At 49.4% G+C, this 23,273-nt stretch overlaps 1 protein-coding gene across 1 annotated transcript in view; it reads left to right on the top strand.

Moving 5' to 3' along the window:
- Positions 1–23,038, top strand: part of BEND4 (BEN domain containing 4) — a 41,460-nt gene extending 18,422 nt beyond the window's left edge. Inside the window, exons 3-5 of the mRNA XM_055140131.1 lie at positions 5,415–5,506; positions 13,969–14,209; positions 17,279–23,038. Of these exons, the coding sequence (XP_054996106.1) occupies positions 5,415–5,506; positions 13,969–14,209; positions 17,279–17,496 (551 nt within the window). The 3' untranslated portion in view covers positions 17,497–23,038. The remainder of the gene's footprint in view (positions 1–5,414; positions 5,507–13,968; positions 14,210–17,278) is intronic.
- The last annotated feature ends 235 nt before the right edge of the window (positions 23,039–23,273 follow it).

Below are 23,273 nucleotides of genomic sequence, written 5' to 3'. Positions count from 1 at the left end.
CCAGGATTGACCCCTGGTAAGCCATGTACCAGGCGCGCCTGGTCTTTATTATCACTTCAGCCCATCCCCCATTCTGTTTTCTTATCAGATCTCCTAGGATGGAACTCCCCCCCCCCATCAATTTTGGAGGGGGAGGGAGGGGGGGCCCAATGGTGCTTTGGGGCTGTCTCCTGTTTGGATGCTGGGCAGGGTTAGGAGTGCCCCAGGGGGTGCCTCAGGGACCCTGTCTTGGGGTGGAGGGGGGCCAAGCCTAGGGCTTTTTGCATGTTTGCATGCTTGTGGCCCATTGAGCCTTTTCTCTGGCCTCCACCTGGGAGTTCTCTGCGGAATAAGCAAATGAATGGAAACTGCCCAATTGGTAGGTCTTGCACCTTTGAGAGTGACTTATTTAAAGTGAGCACAGGGCTGGAGCGATAGCACAGCGGGGAGGGCATTTGCCTTGCAAGCAGCAGACCCGGGTTCAAGTCCCAGAATCCCATATGGTCCCCTGAGCATCACCAGGAGTAATTCCTGAGTGCAGAGCCAGGAGTGACCCCTATGCATCACCAGATGTGACCCCCCCGCCAAAAAAAAAAAAACAAAATAAATAAAGTGAGCACAGAGCCAAAAGTAAGCCTGGAGCATCAGCGGATGTGGCCCAGAAGCCAAAATGTAAATAAATGGCGCCTTGCATTGGAGACTTTCAGCCTGTGGAGGCCCTGCACCCTACAAGGCTTCAGCCCCAGTGGCTTGGAGGATCCTTTCGTTGCTCTAGGCTGTGTCTGACCTCACTCTTATCTTTGAGGGCTAAGAAGTAGAATCTGGCAGGGCCAGTCAGAACCACTGGGCAGGTGCTCACTGGGCTTCCTTCTCTGAGACCGTGTGTCCTCAGAACTCTAGGTCCACGGAAGGGATGCCCGGAGGTTGGGGCATCTGAGTCAGGGTCCCACCTCTTATTTCACTGTGACATAACTCACCCGCCCCCAGCCACACTGTTGGGTGGGTTGTTGGCTGGTTGGTTTTTTCCCCTCTTTTCTCTAGAAATCTAGTAGCTCTCCCCGAACCTCCAGAAGGGGGCGCTGTTCCAGCAGGTGCAGGCAGCACACAGCCCTCGGCCCTTTGTGCTCTTTGAGAATTGGAGCTGGGACTTGGTTCTCCGGATGCTTGGTGGGATCCTGTCTGCCAGTTCTTTAACCACTGCCTAAGTGGGAACCTCGAGCGTGCATGCAGACACCCCCCTCCAGGGCCACACTTAGCTGAAACTGAGCCCCCAGGCCCCTTACAGCCATAAAGACACAAGAAGTTTTGTTTTCTGGATCCACCGGCCTTGCTCCCTGGGCTGGGGGTGTTGAAACTGGGAGAGAAAAGCAGCCCTTCCACACCTGTGTGTCAGTGTGCAGTAGCGGGGAGCCAGGAGTGGGGGTCTTTGCACAACATGAATAATGTTGTAGACCTTTTTCTTTCTTTTTTTTTTCCCATGTGGCAGTATCTGCCAAACAGTAAGTGCTCAAGAGTTTGTGGATTTTTTTTAAGTAACTTTTTTTTCATCGGGGGTTGGGGATAGTTACCACCATCAGGCATTATTCGGGCTACTCCTGACAGTGTTTGGGGTCACTCATAGTAGTACTCAGGGGAGTGCGCTATATTGAGGATCCAACAAAGGTTATTGCATGCAAGGCAAGTGCTTTCATCCCTGTCCTATCTCTCTGGTCCCAACTTTTAGAAATTTTTAAATCCCATGCATGTGGCCGTACCCAGTTATATCTGGTCCAAATGGTCCAAAACCCAAGAGAAAAAAAATTATTATGGCATATGCCCACATGGAAATTCTCTACGACTTTTTTCCCATTAACAAGGACAATGAAGAATAAAGGTAATAACTATCCTAACTTGGCTACTAAAACATAATGATGTCTTAATTATTATTGTCAAATACTTAGATTTATTTCCTCCTGGCCCCTTCCCTATGACACTAATTGTTTTGAACATGGTCGAGCTCCTAAGGAACATGCCATTTTTTATACTGCCTTGTAAGCATTTCTGTGATTCGTTTAAGGAATTTTTTTTCCCCATAAACAACCTATTGGCTGTGGATGATGAGTTAAGGGATTAAAACTAATAAAGTTCATTCAGCTCCTTGTCAGTGGGTCTCTGCATTTTACCGAGACCGACTAAATGTAGAGGAGGGCCTTGCCCTTTGGCGGGGCAGTGCCATCTGTCCGACCTTGCAGCCACGGTGCTGAGGCTGGGCCCCAGCACTTACAGGGAGACCCCGGGGCCAGGTGGCGAGTGATACCCTGAACTCTCTCTCCAGTGCAGACCTAGCCCTGTGTCCACGAACCAGCATGTGTCAGTGGCTGCAGCCTCACTCAGCCAGGCACGACTTCGGAATTGACTAGCAGAACTGGGATACTGGGACTGTCAGGAGGGTTTTACTCAACACACTGAAGAGCTGGCCTCAGCCACTTCATCCACCTATTTCTGTCTGCTCCATGTGGTTGATCTTGGTGAGGTTCAGCAAACACGTCTTCCCTTGGAAGAACAGGCTCTAATGATGGTTCAAGATGGCCCCTGACATGGGCTGTAAGACAGAAATCTTTATGAAGGTTATTGAAGAAAAACCCTTTTGGGGGTAAAAAAGTAGTTAAGTGAATTACTATTTCCTGTCATTCATTTTCTGCAAGGGCTGGAGCGATAGCACTGCGGGTAGGGCACTTTCCTTGCACGCAGCTGACCTGGGTTCGATTTCTCCACCCCTCTCAGAGAGCCTGGCAAGCTACCGAGAGTATCTAGCCCACACGGCAGAGCCTGGCAAGCTCCCCGTGGCATATTTGATATGCCAGAAATAGTAACAACAAGTCTCAACAATGGAGACGTTACTGGTGCCCGCTTGAGCAAATCAATGAGCAACGGGATGACAGTGACAGTGACATATTCTGCAAATAAATATTGATGTATTTATTTTTATTGGTTTTTTTGGGGGGTGGGCCACACCTGTAGCTGCTCAGGGGTTACCCCTGGCTCTGCATTAAGGAATCACTCCTGTCGGTGCTCAGGGGACAGTATGGGATGCTGGGGATTGAACCGGGTTCGCTGCATGCAAGGCAAATGCTCTAGCTGCTGTACTATTGCTCTGGCACCTGGTGTATTTATTTTGAATTTTTATCATATGGTATCTAAAAAAAAAAAGTTGGGAGTCTGAGGAAGTGGCCTGAGTGGTGGCATGGCACATGAGGCCCTGGCTTCAGTTCTCAATGACACATACCACCTCTGGCACCACCTGCTGTGGCTCCCACAACTGTTCTGTTGCTGCTGTCCTTGTTGCTCTGGGTGTGTGGCTGTGACACTGGGGATTCAGCCTGGACCGGCTGTGTGCAAGGCAAGCACCTGGTCTAGCTCTCTGGCTCCCATAAAAATGTTTTTTTTTAAGTTTTTAGCAGGAGATAGAGATGATAAGATTTGTTTGCTGTCTTAAAGAAAAAAAGTGGTGAGAAAAGCAAAGAAGAAAGCTCAGTCAGTGGCAATACTTTAAATTGGGACTTAGGTGAAATCTTTTTTTTTTTTTTTTTTGCTTTTTGGGTCACACCCGGCGATGCACAGGGGTTACTTCTGGCTTTGCACTCAGGAATTACTCCTGGCGGTGCTCAGGGGACCATATGGGATGCTGGGATTCGAACCCGGGTCGGCCGCGTGCAAGGCAAACGCCCTACCCGCTATGCTGTCGCTCCAGCCCCCGTGAAATATTTTATGTGGCATAAGCATCATAAGAAAACACACAGCTAAGATAGATAGTGGCAATAAGTTGTCTATATTGGGTCATTAACTAAACTACAAGACCTTTTAAGAGCAATTAGTAAATATCCTAAAAGGTCTCCAACATAAATCTTCAGGTGTAGAAATTATTGATGCACTGAAACAAAAGCATCAGGTTCCATGATGAATTAAGATCTATTTGGGGGCCAGAGCAATAGTACAGTGACTAGAGTGCTTGCCTTGTGTGCAGTTGGCCTGGGTTCGATCCCAGGCATCCCATGTGGTCCCCTGAGCCCAGCAGGAGTAATTCCTGAGTGCAGAACTAGAAGTAATCCCTGAGCATTTCTGGGTGTGGCTTCTAAGCAAAAATCAAGAAAAACAAAACAAAACAAAAAATAAGATCTGTTCTGTTTTATTGTAATTATTCAGTGATTCCCTTAAGATGCCTCCAAAGAAGATGTGCAGCCATTAATGAAGTACATAGTAATCCAGTCTGAATTGGACATCATTAATTGATGGAGTTTCTTAAGAGGAGAGTAAAAACCTTGCAGTCAGAGCCTGGGACTATAGCTCAGCGATGGAGCTTTGTGTGTGTGAGGTCCTGGCGTAGATCCCTATCACCACACACACACAAAAAAGGTAGATTAGAATTGTATGACAGGTGAGAGGGATACTGGGATCATTGGTGGAGAAGAATGGGCACTGGTGGAGGGATGGGTACATGATCACTGTATGAGTGAAACACAAACACAAAAGTTCATGGGTTTGTAACTGTACATCACAGTGATTCTCTAATATAAAATTTTAAAAAAAGAATTGTATGACAGTCCTGCCTACTGAAGAACTAAGAACAGATTATTAAAAATTAGTGTCATATTTCATGACTGATAACGAATATTCTGTTGTGGATTAAAAATTCTCACAATGTGGGGCTGGAGCGATAGCACAGCAGGTAGGGCGTTTGCCTTGCACATGGCCAACCCAGGTTCAAATCCCAGCATCCCATATGGTCCCCTGAGCACCGCCAGGAGTAATTCCTGAGTGAAGAGCCAGGAGTAACCCCTGTGCATCGATGGGTGTGACCCAAAAAGAAAAAGAAAATTCTCAAAACGTTTTATTTCTAGTTTCTTCTCCTTTTTGTGGGGCAGGGCCATACCCAGCTGTTTTCAGGGTTCACTCCTGGCTCTACACTCAGGGACCCCTCCTAGCAGTGCTCAGGGAACCATACGTGATGCCAGGATTGAAGCAGGGATGGCCACAGGCAAGGCATGAGCCTTATCTTCTGTCCTATGTCCCTGACCCCAAGTTTCTTTGACTTCTAAACGCACCATTGGTGAAAGCACATCTGGGTGCTTCTGTTCCTCCTTGAGTCAGAGGAGACCTGGATCTTCTGGAAGTTGTTCATTGATCATTATCGTTGACCCAAATTCATCTTCCAGTAAGTTTGACTCGAAAGTTTTCAGTGAATTGTGCTGAGCCTAAAAATTCTCTCCAGACCATCACATCTGTTCTGTATTTACAAACTGAAATAACTACGGATGTCAAATGAAAGAAGATTCCATTTCCTTTAGAAAAGAAGTCTCTCTTTTTTTTTTAGAAGTTTGCATCAAAAAATCTTTTTAGACCGTAAAGTTTCTTGTCACAGGATAGCTGATGTGTGACGGCTGCGTTTCTTCCCCTAGTGCCATGCCAGACTGTTCTAGATTACTTGAAGACGGTGTTGCAACACCACAACCAGCTCCTGATCCCCCAGCCAGCTGACCAGCCGACCGAGGTGAGTGTCCGTCAAAAGCAAAGTAGAGTTCCACTTGAAAGTTCTCTCGGGGGAAGCATCTTCATGGTTTCTCCCTACACTTGCAGAATACAGTTTCAACTTGGAGGTGTATGGAAATGTGACCTGGGAACAGACATAAAATATGAAGGAAGGTCAGGACGTATTTAGCTCATAGAGCTGACTGTAAGCAGAGGGGAGTGTTGCCGAACCCACCTCAAGGTGCTCATCACTCCACGGTCCGTTACTCAAGTTAAAAATAAGAAAAAATAGTTTATTCAAGGGGCTGGAGCAATAGTACAGCGGGTAGGACGTTTGCCTTGCACGTGGCTGACCCGGGTTTGATTCTCAGCATCCCATATGGTCCTCTGAGCACCGCCAGGGGTGATTTCTGAGTGCAGAGCCTGTGCATTGCCAGGTGTGAGCCAAAAAGCAAAAAGAAAAAAAAAAAGTTTATTGAAGGGCTATTCACCTGTTAAGATGGTGAACTCTGCCCCCCCCCCACCACCATCCTTTTCCCCTTCAGGTTGGGGCGAGGATTTCTACAGGACAGGTTGGGAAACTGAGTTCAGACATGGTTAAGGTGACGGTAGAGCAGGGGATTCTGTCTCAAGGCGTTCAGGCTGGGGTCGGGTTTGTGGATTCAGGCCGGGCGGTGGCATCTGTGGTCCGTGGATCCCTGGAGGATGGTGTCAGTGATTCATGAGTCCCTGGGGTATGGTGTCAGTGTTCCATGGACCCCTGGGGGGTGGCTTCAGTGGTCTGTGGCTCCCTGGAGGACGGTGTCAGGGGTCCCTGGGTCCCTGGGGGCTGGCCTCTGTTCCCTGACCAGCCTGAAACCAGCCCTCTCCAGGGCCTGCAGGTGACCTTGAAGAGCCCTCCCTGGGCCTGTGTGGACTCTGTGCCAGGGAGAGAGGAGTCCTTGGGCAGGGGGAGCCCCGGGAGTGCTCCTGAGGCACTGTGATGTCTCTCCCCCTGCTCCATCCAGGACAGGACCAATCCACAGAGCATGAGAGCATCTCCCAGGATGGAGGGCCAGAGACCCAGCCAGGGGGGAGAGGTGAGAGAGCCTGTGTGAGGAGCACGAGAGAGGGAGTCTCGTGCTTGTTCTCTCACAGCGGCAGAAACAGGCTGCAGTGGTGTGGGCGCTGCCCGGGGCTCCCACCGGCTCCCTCCCCTCAGGTGGAGCCTGAGTTCCTGAAGGCCCCTTCCTGTTCCTGCCAGGTGCGATTGTCATGTATTAAAATGCTTGTGCACACAACAAGAGGACCAGTGGAGAATCTGTTTTGTTTCCCCTCTGGCCTCAGTGGGCAAAACCCCAGGAATGACAGTAGAGTTGTTAAAACATGCATTTGGGGAGCCACACCTGGCAGTGCTCAGGGCTTACCCGGGCCTGTGCTCAGGGATCACTCCTGGCAGGGCTGGGGGCACCAGGGATCGAGCCTAGGTCAGCTACATGCAAAGCAAGACACTCACCCACTGTCTGTCGCTCTAGTCTCTAGTTTGAAGTTATGGGACATCCAGACTCGGTTTTGCATCTTCTGTTGTTTCATCTCAACGGGCTTTTGCACCTGGGTGTGGAAGAAGAAGTTCCTGCCCTGACCCTCACCACCGATTGTGTCCTGGATTGGGAACAACAGTTGGTCAGCTAGAAATGAAGCCTTGCTGGCAGTTACCTAATGCAATGCTCCACATATTCCCTCCTGCTCCCCACGGCTTACTTGGGAAACAGGAGGGCGCAGCCTCTCTCCTCCTCTTTGTCTAGTTGAAACCATTCTTTTGTTTCTTTTTGTTTGGGGACCACACCCAGCAATGCACAGGGGTTACTCCTGGCTCTGTGCTCAGGAATCACTCCCGCAGTTCTTGGAGGACCATATGGGATGTTGGGAATGGAACTTGGGTTGGCTGCGTGCAAAGCAAGTGCCCTACCCACTGTGCTATCATTCCAGCCCCCAAATCATCTTTTTCTGTTTGTTTGGGGGGCAACACCGGTGATGCTCAGGGCTTATTCCTGGCTCAGTGCTCGGGGACCATTCCAGGTGATGCTCGGGTGACTGTCAGTGGTACTGGAGATGGAACCCAAGTCCGCTGCATGCAAAGTAAGCATCCTACCCGCTGTACTATCGGCGTTGAAATTATCTTTAAATTCCACCCTGTGCTTTGCACTCTTAGTGCCCGGAGATCTCTGCCAAAGCATTGCCAGCACACATCACACCCCAGGTCTTAACAGCCCAAGAAAGCAGGGCAGACAGAACAGAACAGTTCTAGGCCAGTTCTAGAACTGTCAGCAGCCTGACACCTGGGTGGTGGTTTCCTGGGTTGGGCCTCACAGGTCAGCGCCTCCCACCAGCCCCAGCCTGTGCCCCCTCCCACCATAATTGCAGATGAGCTGCCTGTGGCTCCCTTTCCCAGCAGGGCATCTGTGCTGGCCGCCAGGGCCCCCGCCCACCCCATTGTCTTTGGCAGGACCCTCAGTGGCCACTGGCTCCCCCCCACACACACCCCGGTTCTTCTCATGCTGCCAACGGCCTTTGATTCTCCTCCTCCCTCCTTGCTCGTCTTTCTCCTTGCCCGGCCCAGAGCTCCTGCCTTCTCTGGGCAGGGGATGCGTCTCACCTCGCGTGGGGTCCGGGTCTCACTGCATCAGCACTCCGATGCCTCGTGCAGAAGGCGCTGGCAAAGAAAAGGGGCCTCGGCAGGTCGGGGGCCTGAGCCCCTGCAAGACTGGACCATCTGCGTCTTCTCTGCTCGCCTGTCCTGTTCACTCCCTCCCCGCCCCCCCCCCCTCCCACACACACCTGGTTCCACCTGCACTGCTTAGCGGGACACTCGAAGATGCACCCCTACCCCATGATCTTCCAGTTGGTCATCCAGTCTGGGGACCCTGGTTCCATCCCGAGTCACCCTGGTATTTTACTAAGCCATCTCCGGGGCCCCGTTTCCCAAACTTGGTCTTTTGTTTTGAGGGTGAGGTGGCCTCCCAAAAGCCTTGCTCAGAAGATTCTGCCTATCATCCTTTGGGTATTTTTGTTGTGGTGATTTTGGTTGTGATTTTGGTACCCAGCAGTACTCAGAGATCCCTCCTGGTGGGGCTCAGGCGACCATATGTAGTGCCAGAGATTGAATCCTGGTCAGGCATGTACGAAACAAACTCTTGACCCACTGTACTGGCTCTCCAGCCCCTTAAAATCCTTTAATTTCTCTCTAAAATCAAGTCCACATTGGGTAACTTGAAATTTCCACGGTTGAAAAAGAAAAAGCACATCTGGAAAGCCTCCCTCCTCCAAGAAGCTCTCCTTGGTTGGTTACACCCAACCTTCCATTTGGTTATCAGGCTGGGAAACACAGTAAATGGATGCAGTTCTCCAGGGGAGTTAAATAACCTGCTCGTAAACTAATTGGAGAGAACACATGATCAAACTTCCAGGAACTAATAGAGGAAATTTCCTCTGGACAGGGCTATTGAAACTTTTTATCACACGTCGGCATCATTATGACTATTTGATTATTGTTCCAGGCGTCTTAAGCATTTTCTCATTAGTATTATTTATCACATTTTGTTTCTGTTAACTCTGCTACGAGAGTATGGATGGCTCTCGCCCGCAGTACAGGGCGCATTCGGAGTCATGTTCCGGGTTGTAAATTACTTCTCTTTTTTTTTTCCCTTTTTCATGAAGAAAATTACTTCAAAATGGCATTACATTTTTATGAAAGCTACATTTTACTCTGCGCTGCTGTATCTAACAGAAGAACCCAGAGCCTCTGTGTGTGTCGGGGGGGGGGGGGCAGAGAGAGGGGGAGGGGATTGGCAGGAAGGTCCTTCCTCAGATGGTCACTGCCTTCCGGGTACCTACCCTCCTGCCCTCCAAGGCCAGGGCTGAGCTTGGAATTTGGAGCCAGAGTTCCCAGCTCTGCTTCTGAACTTGGAGACCTGGGGAGAGGATTGTACCTCCCTGGCTGCCCAGCAGGCGGGGGCTGGGAGGAGGGTGGACAGCTCACCCACGGGAGCAAGAGCTCGCTCCGAGAGGTGGGTCCGGGACTGGGAGGTGATGCAAAAAGCTGCGTGTGGGAGAGACCCAGGGCCCATGCCTGGCACCATGTGGTCCCTGAGCACTGCTGGGTGTGGTGCTGGGGCCCCGAGGTGTTCCCCATCCTTGCCTCCCCATCCTTCCTCCTCACCGCTGCCTGCGCTGCCAACCTCCAGCCATCCCGCCCATCTACCACCTGTTCTCATCGAGGGCCCCCAAAATGGCCACCTGGGCAGAGGGAACCTTGGGGATCTCGGGGCTCCAGCCTCACCAAATCAAAACATGAGCCAAAGGATCGTGTCAACTTGCCCGGACGCCTGGCAGATGATGATTCAGGGTCTGGAAGCACCTGCCCAGCTTGCATCCGGCCACAAGTTCAAATTCCAGGTGCTCCACATGCACTGAGGTGACAAGGACTGCCCTGTTGGTGAACCCCGGTGGGAACGGCCTGGAGGGGTATGACACAGTCCCTTAAAGACCTGCACAGAGGGGGGCTGGAGCCATAGCACAGCGGGTAGGGCATTTGCCTTGGCACGCGGCTGACCCGGGTTCGATTCCCAGCATCCCATATGGTCCCCTGAGCACCGCCAGGAGTAATTCCCACATTTGCCAGAGTTATCCTGATGGCCTTGCCTCCTGGGAACCCTGGAGAGGGGGCGGGGAGAGGGGCACAATGCTGGAGCTGATGGTGATGTAATTTAGAGGTGCAGAAGCCGTGCACGTGCAAGGCCCCAAATTTAGTTCCCAGGACTTCATGGCCCTCTGAGTGACACTGGGTGCCACCCTGGAGAAATACCCACCTCAACACACACACACACACACACACACACACACACACACACACACACACACACACACACACACACACACGAGTTGAACTGTCCTGGCGGGTTGTTTATTGCCAGCATGAGCCCCTGATGACCTTGAATACTCTCGGGAGGCCTTTCCCCATTTACTCCAAAACTGCTTGTTCAGGGTTAAGCACATGTTTAAACACAGCTGCGCAGCGTTTTTCTGAGAAGGATTGCTAAGTGTCCTCGCAGAGATCAGAACCGCGGGGGGCCATTTCAAACTGAAGCTGCCAGAAGTCCTACCCGCCCCTCCCCCCTGAGTGCTTTCACTGGCCCCTGACCTTTGGGGCTCTCCTTAAGGTTATTTCTTTTGAGATAGGGGCCATGCTGGGGGAGGGGGGATTGTGTGGTGTCAGGGATCAAATTGGGGCATTTGGGCCCTACCTTCTTCTGTCCCTTCCTGGAATTCTTCCTTGCCAGCTTGGGTCCCCAAACCAAAAATGAACCGGTTGAGCACTTTCCCCAGGGCCCTGGCGGGCAGCCTATAGGCCAGGCACTTCATGTTTGGACAGAAGAGGGACCAAGTGTAGACAAACGGTCACCTGCCCTGAGCCTGCTCTTTTTTGTTTGTTTGTTTGTTTGTTTGTTTTTAAATTTTGTATTAGTGAATCACCGTGAGGTACAGTTACAGACTTACAACCTTTCATGCTTGTGTTTGCCTCATACAATGCTCGAGTACTCATCCCTCCACTAGGGCCCATTCTCCACCACCGATGATCCCAGCATCCCTCCCACCCCCCCATCCCATCCCCCCCCACCCCATCCCACCTCTGTGGCAGGGCATTCCTTTTTGTTCTCTCTCCTTTTGGGTGTTGTGGTTTGCAATAGAGGTACTGAGTGGCCATCGTGTTTGATCTATAGTCTACTTTCAGCGTGCATCTCCCATCCCCAGTGGGTCCTCGAACCACACTTTACCTGGTGTTCCCTTCTCTATCTGAGCTGCCTTTTCCTCCAGCGTGTGAGGCCAGCTTCCAAGCCTCCTTTCAACCTCCTGGTACTTAACTCTACTATTCTTGGGTGTTAGTTTCCCATTCTGTTACTTTATATTCCACAGATGAGTGCAATCTTTCTATGTCTGTCTCTCTCTTTCTGACCCATTTCACTTAGCATGATACTTTCCATGTTGATCCACTTATATGCAAAGGTCATGACTTCATCTTTTCTAATAGCTGCATAGTATTCCATTGTGTAGATGGACCAAAGTTTCTTTAACCAGTCATCTGTTCTCGGGCACTCAGGTTTTTTTCCAGGTTCTGGCTATTGTAAACAGTGCTGCAATGAACATTCGAGTGCAGATGTCATTTTGACTATACTTTTTTGCCTCTCTGGGATATATTCCCAGGAGTGGTATTGCTGGGTCAGATGGGAGCTCAATTTCTAATTTTTTGAGAAACGTCTATATTGATTTCCAAAAGGGCTGAACCAGTCGGAACTACCACCAGCAGTGTAGTAGAGTCCCTTTCTCCCCACATCCTCCCCAACACTGGTTGCTTTTGTTTTTTTGGATGTGTGCCAGTCTCTGTGGTGTGAGGTGGTATCTCATAGTTGTTTTGATCTGCATCTCCCTGATGATTAGTGATGAAGATAATTTTTTCATGTGCCTTTTTGCCATTTGTATTTCTTCCTTGAGAAAGTTTCTGTTCATTTCATCGCTCCATTTTTTGATGGGGTTGGATGTTTTCTTCTTGCAGATTCCAACCAGTGCCTCATATATCCTTGACATCAACCCCTTATCAGATGGGTACTGGGTGAATATCCTTTCCCATTCTCTAGATTGCCTTTGTATTCTGGTCACTGTATCTTTTGCGGTGCAGAAGCTTCTTATACTCTTACAACACTACACCACCTCCTGGGAGGGGCTGTGAGGCTGGGGATGGGTAGGGTTGCCTTACCGGAAAACAGTGACAGTCTTGTTTTGGGTACGACTCCTGGTCTGAGACAACCAGTCCAGCCATACCCCCAAACCCCAGAACACCCACTGCCCTGAGCCCCCCTGCCCCATGTTCATCTGCCCTTCGCTCTCCCACATCCTGGCACCACTTGCCTCCCCATCCTTCCTCCTTGCCTCTCTATCTGCACCACCAAGCTCCAGCCAGGCCTCCCGTCTGCCACCTGCTCTCATTGTGGGACCCTGGAACGGCCACCTGGGCAGAGGGAACCTTGGGAACCTCGGGGGGGGGGGCGGGGGGGCTCCAGCCTCTCTTGATCAGCTCAGGGGCCACGGGTGGCTTTGGCTCCCAGAGTCTCTCCCGTCTTAAAACCCTCCTCATCCTTCCCGTGCCCTGGAGACACGTTCTCAGGCCAGGCACTGTGAGGCGTCTTGCTCGGGAATGGCCTGAGCCCCGAAGCCCAAACTGAAAGCCCGGCAGTTCCATGAACTGATTCTGCATCTCAAAACTGACGCCCCGGAAAGGGAAGGAACTCAACAGGCAACGGCTCAGAGAACGGGCCTGGCCTGGAGGATGCCGCTGGGTTCTGTGCCGGGACCTAGAGGAAACCGGCCCACAGACGACAAAAAAAGAATTGAACTTGACCCAGCCACTGTTGGCTAGACTGGGGAAGCCTGCTGGCTCGTGTGCAGTTTGTCCATCTTGGCGCTTCACTGAACAGACCATTTTACTTATTCTTTTAAATATAAGTCTTATTAGACCCAAACAGTGCCAAATTTACAATCTGTAGTAAATCTGCACAGTTGTAAAACTCAGTGTGTTTTTCCTTCTTTATTTTGTATACTTTAATTACTGGGGAAGAAGTACATTAAAACCGAGATCATAGGTTAATTAATTTGTCCTGGACCGTAGAATTTTATGGACAACCAGAACTAAAGTAATGGTGGTGTCGGTGCAATTGACTAAACATGGCTTATGAATGTTACAGAAGTTCCTGTAATTAGTCCCACTGCAGCTATTTAGCTTGGGATTTTTATAGCCGACATAAATTATAAAGGTGAATAGTAAGAAAAATTTTGAGGTGACATAGTGGCATTTGCAGAACTGCAATTTGAGAAAGCCTGTTTAGCATTATTATTATTCGTGATTTTTTTTTTGCCTCCACAATTCCCCCTTCTTTAATTCGCTTTTGAGCCTTGCTTCCTCTATAAAGCCCTGGCTCTAGGTGTCAGACATATCACATGCGCCTCAGCTTATGAAAACACACGGCAGCATCATTCCTGAAAGGACCGCTCCGCCAACCAGAGGATGGAGATTTCTTGTGTGATGGTGCTCTTCAAAGTCATTTTTTGCATATTTTAATAGATTGAAAGGGAAAGTTACGGGTTATATTTAAATAGTATTCCCTGTCATTGGATCTTGACACATTTTAACCTACCTGTTAAAATGCAAGTTATAAATAGCTCCTCTTTCAAAGGTGTTCATTATACCTCATTGGCTCTTGTTATAGAAAATGCAAATGTAATTTGAAAAGTGCCCGTTCTGAGTATGAGCAATTACTTGTGCTCTTCAATACCTGGCTCATTGTCAGCAGAGCTGGCTTGGTTAAAGAAGCAGGTTTGCCTTTGAAATGGAGATGGCCTGGGCCGCGGGCTGCCAGGCTCACTGGTAATGAGAAAAATCCCTCGTTTTTCCAGGGAAGCAAGCAACTGTTGAACAACTACCCTGTCTACATCACAAGCAAACAGTGGGATGAGGCCGTCAATTCTTCAAAGAAGGACGGGAGACGGCTCCTTCGCTACCTCATCAGATTTGTTTTCACAACCGATGAGCTTAAGTACTCATGCGGCCTTGGGAAAAGGAAAAGGTCAGTGCAGTCAGGAGAGACAGGTCCCGAAAGACGCCCTCTGGATCCAGTTAAAGTAACATGCCTCCGAGGTACCGCATCCTTCCGTCAGCGCGTCCCATCTGTGATCTCATTTCACCGCATTGGCCGTGCCTTTCCCCGTGCAAGTGTTCAGCCTTTGATTGTATTTCGGTCAGACCCTCTCCGTGTCCCGCAGAGCCCTTCTGGGCTTCGTGGTGTGGCCTTGATGCTCCCATTCCAAAGCGCCGAGCATTGCCTAGCTTCTCATGGTTCATGCTTCCTGTGCAGATGTTCTTGGTTCCCGGAGGAGGAGGGCCTGCTCTGGTGAAATCAGAGCGTAGGGAGGAGACGCCCAAGGGAGGATGTGGGCTTTTTAACATTTTAGTAAAGTGACAGGCCCCATTTCCACGTGCAGCCTGTGTGCCCCTGTCCCCACTGCTAGCTACATTCCCAGGAGTTACTTGCTCCCAACTCATTACATTTCAGGAAACTTAGGGCCTAAAGCATACCTTTTCCTGTCACAGGTATTGTTAGTGTTTTTGAAGTGTTCTGATTTCAAAGTCTACTTAGAGAATACTGCTTCATCGGTGGTTATATGATTCATCAGCCCTGTGTGTGTGTGCAGGCGGGAGGTGGGGGGGAGGCAGAATATCAGGGTGTCAGTGTAGATCCGAGGTGCAGACAAACAGACAAGCAGAACTGTTCAGGTGTCAGCAAAACAGTATGCGCCCCTGAACAAGCTCTCCCAGGAAACACCCATAGGGACAGGTTTTTTTGGGGGGTGACATTTTCATTGCTTGGAGAGAATCACTGAGTGACTCCAGGCATGGGTGAAAGTGTGCCCTGGGAAAGGAGGTCATAGCAGAGTCCCGCCAGAGATGCGTATTCAGCCTCAGGGATAAGCAGGGAGCCTCGCCCCTCGCTTCCTCCTGGGACCCTTGGTTCCTCCTGGTCCCGCAGGTGGCCTGGGACAGAGCGGGCTGGTACCTGGGAGCAGCATAGACTCCCGCAGCCCAGTAGAACTGATGACGTAGAAGGTTTTCTTGGGCTGAGGGGCTTCGTGGCGGATCCCACCCCACACCACTTTGTGAGTGCCAGTAAGGTGGGTCACGCTTGCCTAATAAACCAGCTACAAGAGAAGCGCCAGGATTCATTAGGCACAGGTGCTCCAAGGCGCCCCCTGTTGGCCAGTCTGAGAGTTTCCTCCCAGGGAAGGGAAGGACATTTCCCGGATCGTTGGCCTTCCAGGTCGTGCTCCCGTTGCCTTTACTTCCCACCTACGTCAGAGCTGCCAGTCAGCTCACCCAGAGAGCTCAGAAGCATCAGTGAGCCCGGGGGGGGGGGGGGGGGGGCACTTTGCTGAGAGGCCACTATAAGTCCTGGGGGGAAGTTGCCTCGAAGCAGATCCCTTTCGTGAAGGTCTTCCACGTTGCATCTGCCCCCTAGCGGTTCTGTGGACCTGGGCCATTCTCACGCCTCCCACAGCACCAGTGCTGCCGGCCGCCCTGGGGTGGTTGCAGTTCATGCTAGACTCTGCCTTCCCAGGGCGTGGCTCCATCGTGGGTCAGCGGTGAACAGCCCAGGGCGTGCATGTGTCTGTGCTAGAGGCTGAGACCAGGCCCCAGACTGTGGTGGGATTCCCCTCACCCCCGGGGGGGGCTGGCCCTTAGCCCCGAGAGATGGGTTGCCAAGAAATCCCCTCCTCCCGCCCCCCCACCCCCATGGACACTGGAGTGAAGGGAAGCGGGTGTCTCTGACATTGCTGCCAACGCTTAGGCTGCCCCCTGGAGGTGTGTAATACTAAAGGGTTTGTGGCAGTGCACGCCACCTGCAGTTCTTAGTCTTGGCTGCCCCCTGAGGTCAGTCCTGCTGCAGAGGGCGGAGGGGCCGCCAGCGGCAGCACAGCACTGGGCTTTGCACCCTCAGATTCTCATTCCTGGCATCCCGGGAGATGAGGAACCCAAGCAGGTAGAAAGAACTTTTGTCCTGGGGGCCGGGAACATGGGTGAGGAATGGAAGACAGAATCCCTGGCTTTGAAAGGAGCCAGCGTGCTGCTGAGGAGGGTTCAAGGACAGTTGGGAACAGCTGCAGGGACAAGGGGACGCCTAAAGGAGAGGCTTGATCTTGGGCAGCCCCAGGGTGGCCAGGACCTGGGTAGGGGTCTGTCTGGTGCTTAGTGGCTCCAAGACCTGCAGCCCCAGAGAAGCGTCTGGCCTGTGGCAGGAGAAGCACTTGAGAGTGTGTCTTGTCTTCCGGGGACAAAACTGGCTGGAATTGACAGAGGAAGGACCACACTGGCCCTCCCACCAGAAGTGGTGTCTTCGGAGTCGCAGGAGAAGCTGCAGTGTGTTAATAAGAGTCCTCTTGAGCCTGGGGTCTTAGTTTCTTTTCCAGAATTTTCATATCCGATTACAAATGCTTCCAGTCAGATTGCTGCATAAAGATCCGCTCCGCATGTCCCGCGTCCCCTGTGCCCCGGGACCCAGGAAGGGCTCATTCATTGGACCCCAACCCAGGGGAGGCCAAGTTTGTGGTGTTGGAGTCGTAGCTCTTTTCAAAGTCTTCACTTTTCCAGGCATGCTCCTGGCGTCCTGGGAATTGAAGCATCTGGAGGAAATCTCCTTCAGAGCTTGTCACCCATGTAAATTGCACAGTTAGCGAGCGGTATCGAGTCCGGGACAATTTAGGCACGTGGACTCCAGGGAACAGTGCCCTGCTTACCCAGATAGTGTTATTTGGTGGCACTGCCGTCCACGAAGCTGCAGTTGGTTAAGGAACGCCCTGCTATCGATGCTTCCCCTGCTCGCTCCTGCAGAGTGAACATTCCAGAAACACGAGCAGCTCACAGGGGCCTGAAAGGACAGAAAACTTCCCTCCGTCTTAGGAATCAGATCGGCCTTCTCCTCCTGATGCGGCTCTCCCCCGGAAGTAGAAAACTGTCCTTGAACTAAGTTGGGTCTAGCAAGTGACATCATCATGGCATGACTTGGGTTTCCCATAGTGTTTCTCCCAGAGCTTCCGTTCGAGTGTAAGCACCTGTCCTCTCGTCTCCTCCCAGACCAGCTGTCCTCTCTCTCGCTCTCTCTCTCTCTTCTCTCTTTCTCGCTCTCTCTGTTCACTGCTGTGTGTGTTCCCACAGAATTCATTAGGATGCACTGCACCTCCAACCCCGACTGGTGGATGCCCTCGGAGGAACAGATCAACAAAGTGTTCAGCGACGCCGTGGGCCACGCCCGGCAGGGGCGTGCCGTGGGGACTTTCCTGCACAACGGTGGCTCATTCTACGAAGGCCTCGACCCCCAGGCTGCCCAGGATGACGTCTTCAACAAAAACTCCCAGGATGCCTCTGGGGATTAGAATTCGGCTCTTTCCACGGTCGTGGCTGGTCCTTCTCCATGGGGTCCCATTGTGATGTCTCGTTAAACCACCCCTGTAGAGCTCAAATCATGTCATGCTGTCAGATTTTTCACAAGCTCAACCTTCATCTCTTGACCAATGGCCATCATTCCCCTCTAGAAATACATTTGGGAGTGGTTATGGAGTCTGCTGTTTCATAATGCTGTATTATATATAAAAAAATGGGCGGGGGATATATCACAGTTGATTTTAAATGGTTAGCAGATGAGACTTGAGGGGTGAAGGTGTGGGGACAAAGAGATGCACTCTTTGGTCACCTGTCCAAGGTTTTCAAGTGAGTGCTGCTTCCCAGAGTTGGGCCCCATCGAATTGGAGTGAATGTTAACGCCCAGGGGAGACAGGAGAGGCAGAATTATTGTAAGGGACAAGGAATAGATATTCTCTTTCAGTTTCAGTAACTTGCTGTTAATAGTTTCCAAAGATGTGTCTCTCTCAACAAACATTTGGGGAAGGGGGCGTCCCAGACCGCCTCTACGTGGACAAAAGGTCTTATTACTGCAGAGAAACCAGAGAACAGGCTCTTCCTCTGTAGCACTCATTCCAACCTTGTCGTTTTATTCTTTTTTCCTTTGGTTATTCCTATGAAAAAGAATATTTTTATGTTGATCAAGAAGGCACTGTGTTATCTTCAGTATGTGAGTTCACAACTTTATTGTTCCTATTATGTCGGTCAAGAAACCTCCAAAGAGCCAACCCGTTTTTCAAAAGCTTTTGTAGAAACATAGATCCAGTTTCCTTAGCCTTAAATCAGGCTTTGTTGACATAATACCAAAGTGATGGGTTGAACGATGAGGATTTCAACCAATTGTTGTTTTGGTGCACTCAAGAGCGAACAAGTGGGGTGACAGGCAGTCCTCACTGCATTGACCAGATGTTCTGGAACTGCTGAGACACTGCGTCAAGGCCAGTCTGGTGACTGTGCAATGGGCTTGCCTGTAATTTCTCTGAAATGTGAAGGTCTCACTGTACTGTGTAGATACTTGGAATTTGCATCGACTTCAGTGTTTTCTGTTGCCGTTCATGGAACTGTCTCCGGCAGTACTATCCGTTTTCTGCTGCCAGTATTCCCCGCAGTGACAGACTGGGGCTAAGTCACCTCAGAGCCACACCCTCGCCTACTTTTCCCTGGCGCGTGTGTGAAATGAACAGTGTCCGAGGAAACGTCTCTAAGAATACTTTAGAGGCTCTGGGGTCAGCTTCTGGGTGTCTCAGATTTGGAGGGCGTGGCGTGTCTTCCCTTACCAAACACAAGTTCAAACACTACGTCCTCGGGAGAGCAAAGGACTCCATGTTCAGTGCTCATTGAAGGCTGTCAGTGTGAGTGATCAACAGGAAGAAGGCTGTGGAGATACATTTAAAGTATAGGAGCATTCATTCATAAAGAGTCTGTTGGGCCATGTTGTCAGCATTTGTGATTTTTTTTATTTGAACTAGTTGGATTTACTAATTACTAATAGGTGCTGTACAGGAGAGGCCCTTAGAAATAGTTGAATTGGATTTTTTTTGTTGTTGTTGTGTTGTTTTGCTTTGCTTTCACTTTACTCCTTTCACCTACTGTAAAGTTTGACATTTTTGACATTTATGATGTTCCTCTCTCAGATCTGTTGCCCGGTGGAAGAAAAACCTTACTGCTGGGGAAATTTTACTAAAATCAGGAAGTGAAAGAATTGATACAGGCAGATGCAGCATTGCCCACTAAAACTGAGAGGAATATTTTGGCCACCCAAAGCCAGAAGATACTTCTAAAAGGGATTTTAGAGGTCTGAGAAATCTGTCTTCTGAGATTTTTTGGCTGTAGGAACTGTTGGCCTGTGGAAACACTCCTTCTCTCATGCCATCCATCTGCCCTTTTCTCTTGTGGGTATCACACATAATTATCTTTACTGCAGAGCCCAGCATGTCATTTTATCTTAGAGCCTCAATTTTTTTTGTTTATTTTGTTTTTGGGTCACACCTGGTGATGCACAGGGGTTACTCCTGGCTCTGCACTCAGGAATCACCCCTGGTGGTGCTCAGGGGACCATATGGGATGCTGGGATTTGAACCCGGGTCGGCCGAGTGCAAGGCAACGCCCTACCCGCTATGCTATCACTCCAGCCCCCTAGAGCCTCAATTTTTAACCACTGGTCTGAAAGAATAAAATCCTTCTGTGTCTCCCACTTTCCGTGCAAGCTTAGAAACTTTGCGCATCTTCTTGGGCTGTGTTGGAGCCCCGCTGTGCTGCACCCGGGCCTCATCCCTCCTCCACAGCTTTCTGTGTTGACTTGCTTTAAGATGAAGTGGTCTGCCCGGCTCCTGGAGGGCCTTTCTGAGGGCCTCACATGAGCGTTCTGGGGGAGAAGTCTCCTGGGGTAGGTACTGCCTCCTCCCCACCCTGCCACCCACACCTGCTCACAAGCCACATGGTTTGACACAGCTTTGATTCCAAAGCACGCTTGGCCTCTTCCCCTACACACACACACACACACACACCAAACCCCATCCAGGTAAACTGTTTATCAGCTGTTTTCCAATATTTTATGAGTTTTGAAATGTTGGAACTACATGTTGGCCATGTGTGATGTGCACACAGGAAGCAGGCCTAAAAAAAAGTGACCTGTAGACTCAGCAGTCACACTGCAATCCAGTTCTCTTTTTTTGATTTTTTTTTTTTTTTGCTATTTGGGTCATGCTCAGCGATGCTCAGGGGTTACTCCTGGCTTTGCACTCAGGAATTACTCCTGGCGGTATTCCGGGGACCATATGGGATGCCGGGGGGTCAAACCCGGGTCGGCCGTATGCAAGACAAACGCCCTACCCACTGTGCTATCGCTCTGGCCTCCCCCTTTTTTTTTTTATCTTTTTGTACTGAGGACCACTCCTAGTGATGCTCAGGGGCTAATCCCAGTTCAGTGCTCAGGAGTTGCTCCTGGAATCAAACCTAGGACTTTGCATACTCACAGTACCAACTCTGTAGACAGCAGCCCAGATCTGGGGTCTACAGGTCCATGATGTCTACCTTTTTCTTCCACTTTTAATGACTCGTGCTTTCTTCTGCCAAAAGAAGGGTGGAGGACAGGACAGGTGGAGCATTGTGTACGATGAAGCAGGACCACCTCCAGAAGCACCACTGTGTACGGCCCTCATTTTGACTCCATCCTTCAGGTTTTAATCTAGAACCTCAGCCTCTTGCCCACTGACTACCTCTTTTGTTCTTGTTCAGAGTTCTGGCATTTTCTTCGAAATCGCATTCTTGGATCTCTTCATCTCTAGAAAAGACGTGAGCAGTTCTGATTTTCCTCGTACTGCGCTCTGTAGTTCTGATGGTTCAGATCTGTGGGATTTTTGACAGCAGTTCTATACGAAGTCTTAGAAATGTAACAGAGTTTTTGCATCTATGGTGCATGTGCTAGTATATGGTGAATGTGGCAACACTTGCCAAAACTGCTTGGCAAAACATGTCAAATCGGATGCTTGAGTCAGAACTCTAATGTAAATGTGTCTAAACAGCGCTGTGTATCATTATGATGTATTTCTGTAAACAGTGAGGGCTGCTTTCAGCCTTACTGGATAAAAATAACCAGTGAGTACTGGATAAAAATAACCCTTCTTCACTTGGAGTAATGGAGGAGCCTGTCAGCCAGCTGATGGCCCTCTCCAAACGTCCTTATGTCACTAGCCAATGGCATTGGTTCTTTGTGAGTTCCTTTTTTTAGAGAGTTAAAAATTGATAGCAGGCAAGATGAAGTACAGAGTAGCCCACCCACACTTGCTTTCTAATACATAAAAAACTGTTCACTGGCATGTGTATAATCTTAGAGAACGCTTTCACCCTTAACAGTATATCCCAGTACAAGAAAAAAGACAAGACTTCTCTCGTCTAAGAACCAGGTCGGTCCTTTTGGCTACCAGCTGCACTTAAATGAGCACATCTTTGTGGTAAAAGTGACCCCGCTTCATTTTTCTCTCTATACCACCCCTGGTCCCTAGTGAAAAGACTGAATCACAAAAGAAATCTGTAAGGAGATTTTCAAAATTCTATTTATTCTCAGAATCAGTGCCCCAGAACAGGTAACCAGGTGGGTCCTGTTGTAAATCTCTTCCAGTTCATCCAAAACCACTGACAACAAGAGTATTGATTGGATGGCCCATCCTTATTGCATCTGGTGGACCAGGTACTTTGCTAAGCACTTTAATGCAAAATCTGATTTAAATCCTTGGAGACTGTTCCTGCTCTTACCCCATCTGTTGATGAGGACACTGCCTTGTCACTTTAGCAGGACCACTTTCGGGTCAGTAAGTGGAACAGCTAGTTCTGTTGGTACTGTTTGTATAGTTTTGACTAGTTTCCCAGCAGTCAAAGCAAAGTTCTCAAAGCCTGTCAATCTATGCGTGGGAGCGGATTTGTTAGTTTAAGTCCTACCGTGGAGGGAATGTTAATATTTAGGTATGTTGATGCTAAAATGGGAGCATAGAATGCGCATTTTCTGGGAACTTCCAAGGTTCTGCATTAGGCTAGACTTCCCTTAGACCTTACGATGAAGTCTAGAAAGACATGGTAAAGCACTATTTCAGTTGACTTCCTAGGTTCCCAGTAGAATTAGAAAGTGGGGGGAGGACATAAAGGATATTTGAATTCAGCGACGTGATACTTCTAGAAATCCCCTAGACAGGAGGAAGGGCACCGAGCTTCTCTTACCCAACGTTCCGTTCTGTTCCATTCTCTGTGGTTTTTGTAGCCTTAGACTTGATTGACTATGGAAAGAGGGTTTTCATTGATGCTGTCACTGTGAGAAACGTCCTGAAGACTTGGTAGGAAAATAGAGTCATGTGCTGATTCTTTCCTGTAATTTGGGCTTGAACATCTGGCTGTTTAAGTTCAAGAGCATGCCAAGGCCATGAGCACCTGGCGTGAGCTGCTTAGGAACAGGGCATGCCAGACCAGAAGGTAGGTCTTGTACCTCTCAAGGTCACAGGTCCAGCCTCACCCTGCCCCGTTGAAGCATTGCTTTCCTGTCTCCTCTGAAACTTCATGTAGCAGCCTAACTCTGGGGCCAACTTGCCTTTACTCTGTTTTCTATGATAAACACTTGTGGAGAAACTGTGACAAATCCATTGATCTTAATATTTTTACTGTTGGAGTCTTGTTGAATCTCTATGAATAATTTCTATTTGATGGTACCTGTAGAGTTCATACCCACTAGGGATATGTTAATAAAACTATAAATGCATAGGATACTATAGAATAGCAAGATTTTTTGTGAACAATTTATATAGAAGAGTAAAGTTGTTTTTTAAGTGTTAGACACATTTCTTTTAGGATCTTAAAACGTTATAAGGGTTTTTTAAACATTCAATATTTTTAAGTATAAGAAACATTTGTTACTAGAGCCAATTATTTCAGGTGTTCTAATTGGAGTATTGCTTTTATTACCTCATACCTCTAGAATACCACGTCTTCTGTTGAAAATAAAATTGCACAATAAATGTGGAGTCTCTGTTATGTGTTGTCACTTGCTTTTTTGCATCTTTGACTCTCACTAGAGAAGCTTTTCAAAAATACATTCTCCCCCGCGCCCACCCATGCCTAACACCAAGGCTTTTCTCTTTGACTCTCACGTGCCAAGAAAATGTTCTGTGCTTAATACCAGAAGTCCTTGCAAACAAGAGGTCTGGTGGACAATTGGAACAGCAGGAGTTGTTCTTTGTGAGGTTTTCAGCCACCGTTTCGTATATTC

The sequence above is a fragment of the Sorex araneus genome, chromosome 5 (genome assembly GCF_027595985.1).
Source record: "Sorex araneus isolate mSorAra2 chromosome 5, mSorAra2.pri, whole genome shotgun sequence".
NCBI lineage: Eukaryota > Metazoa > Chordata > Mammalia > Eulipotyphla > Soricidae > Sorex > Sorex araneus.
This window is presented reverse-complemented; position numbering and strand designations above follow the sequence as displayed.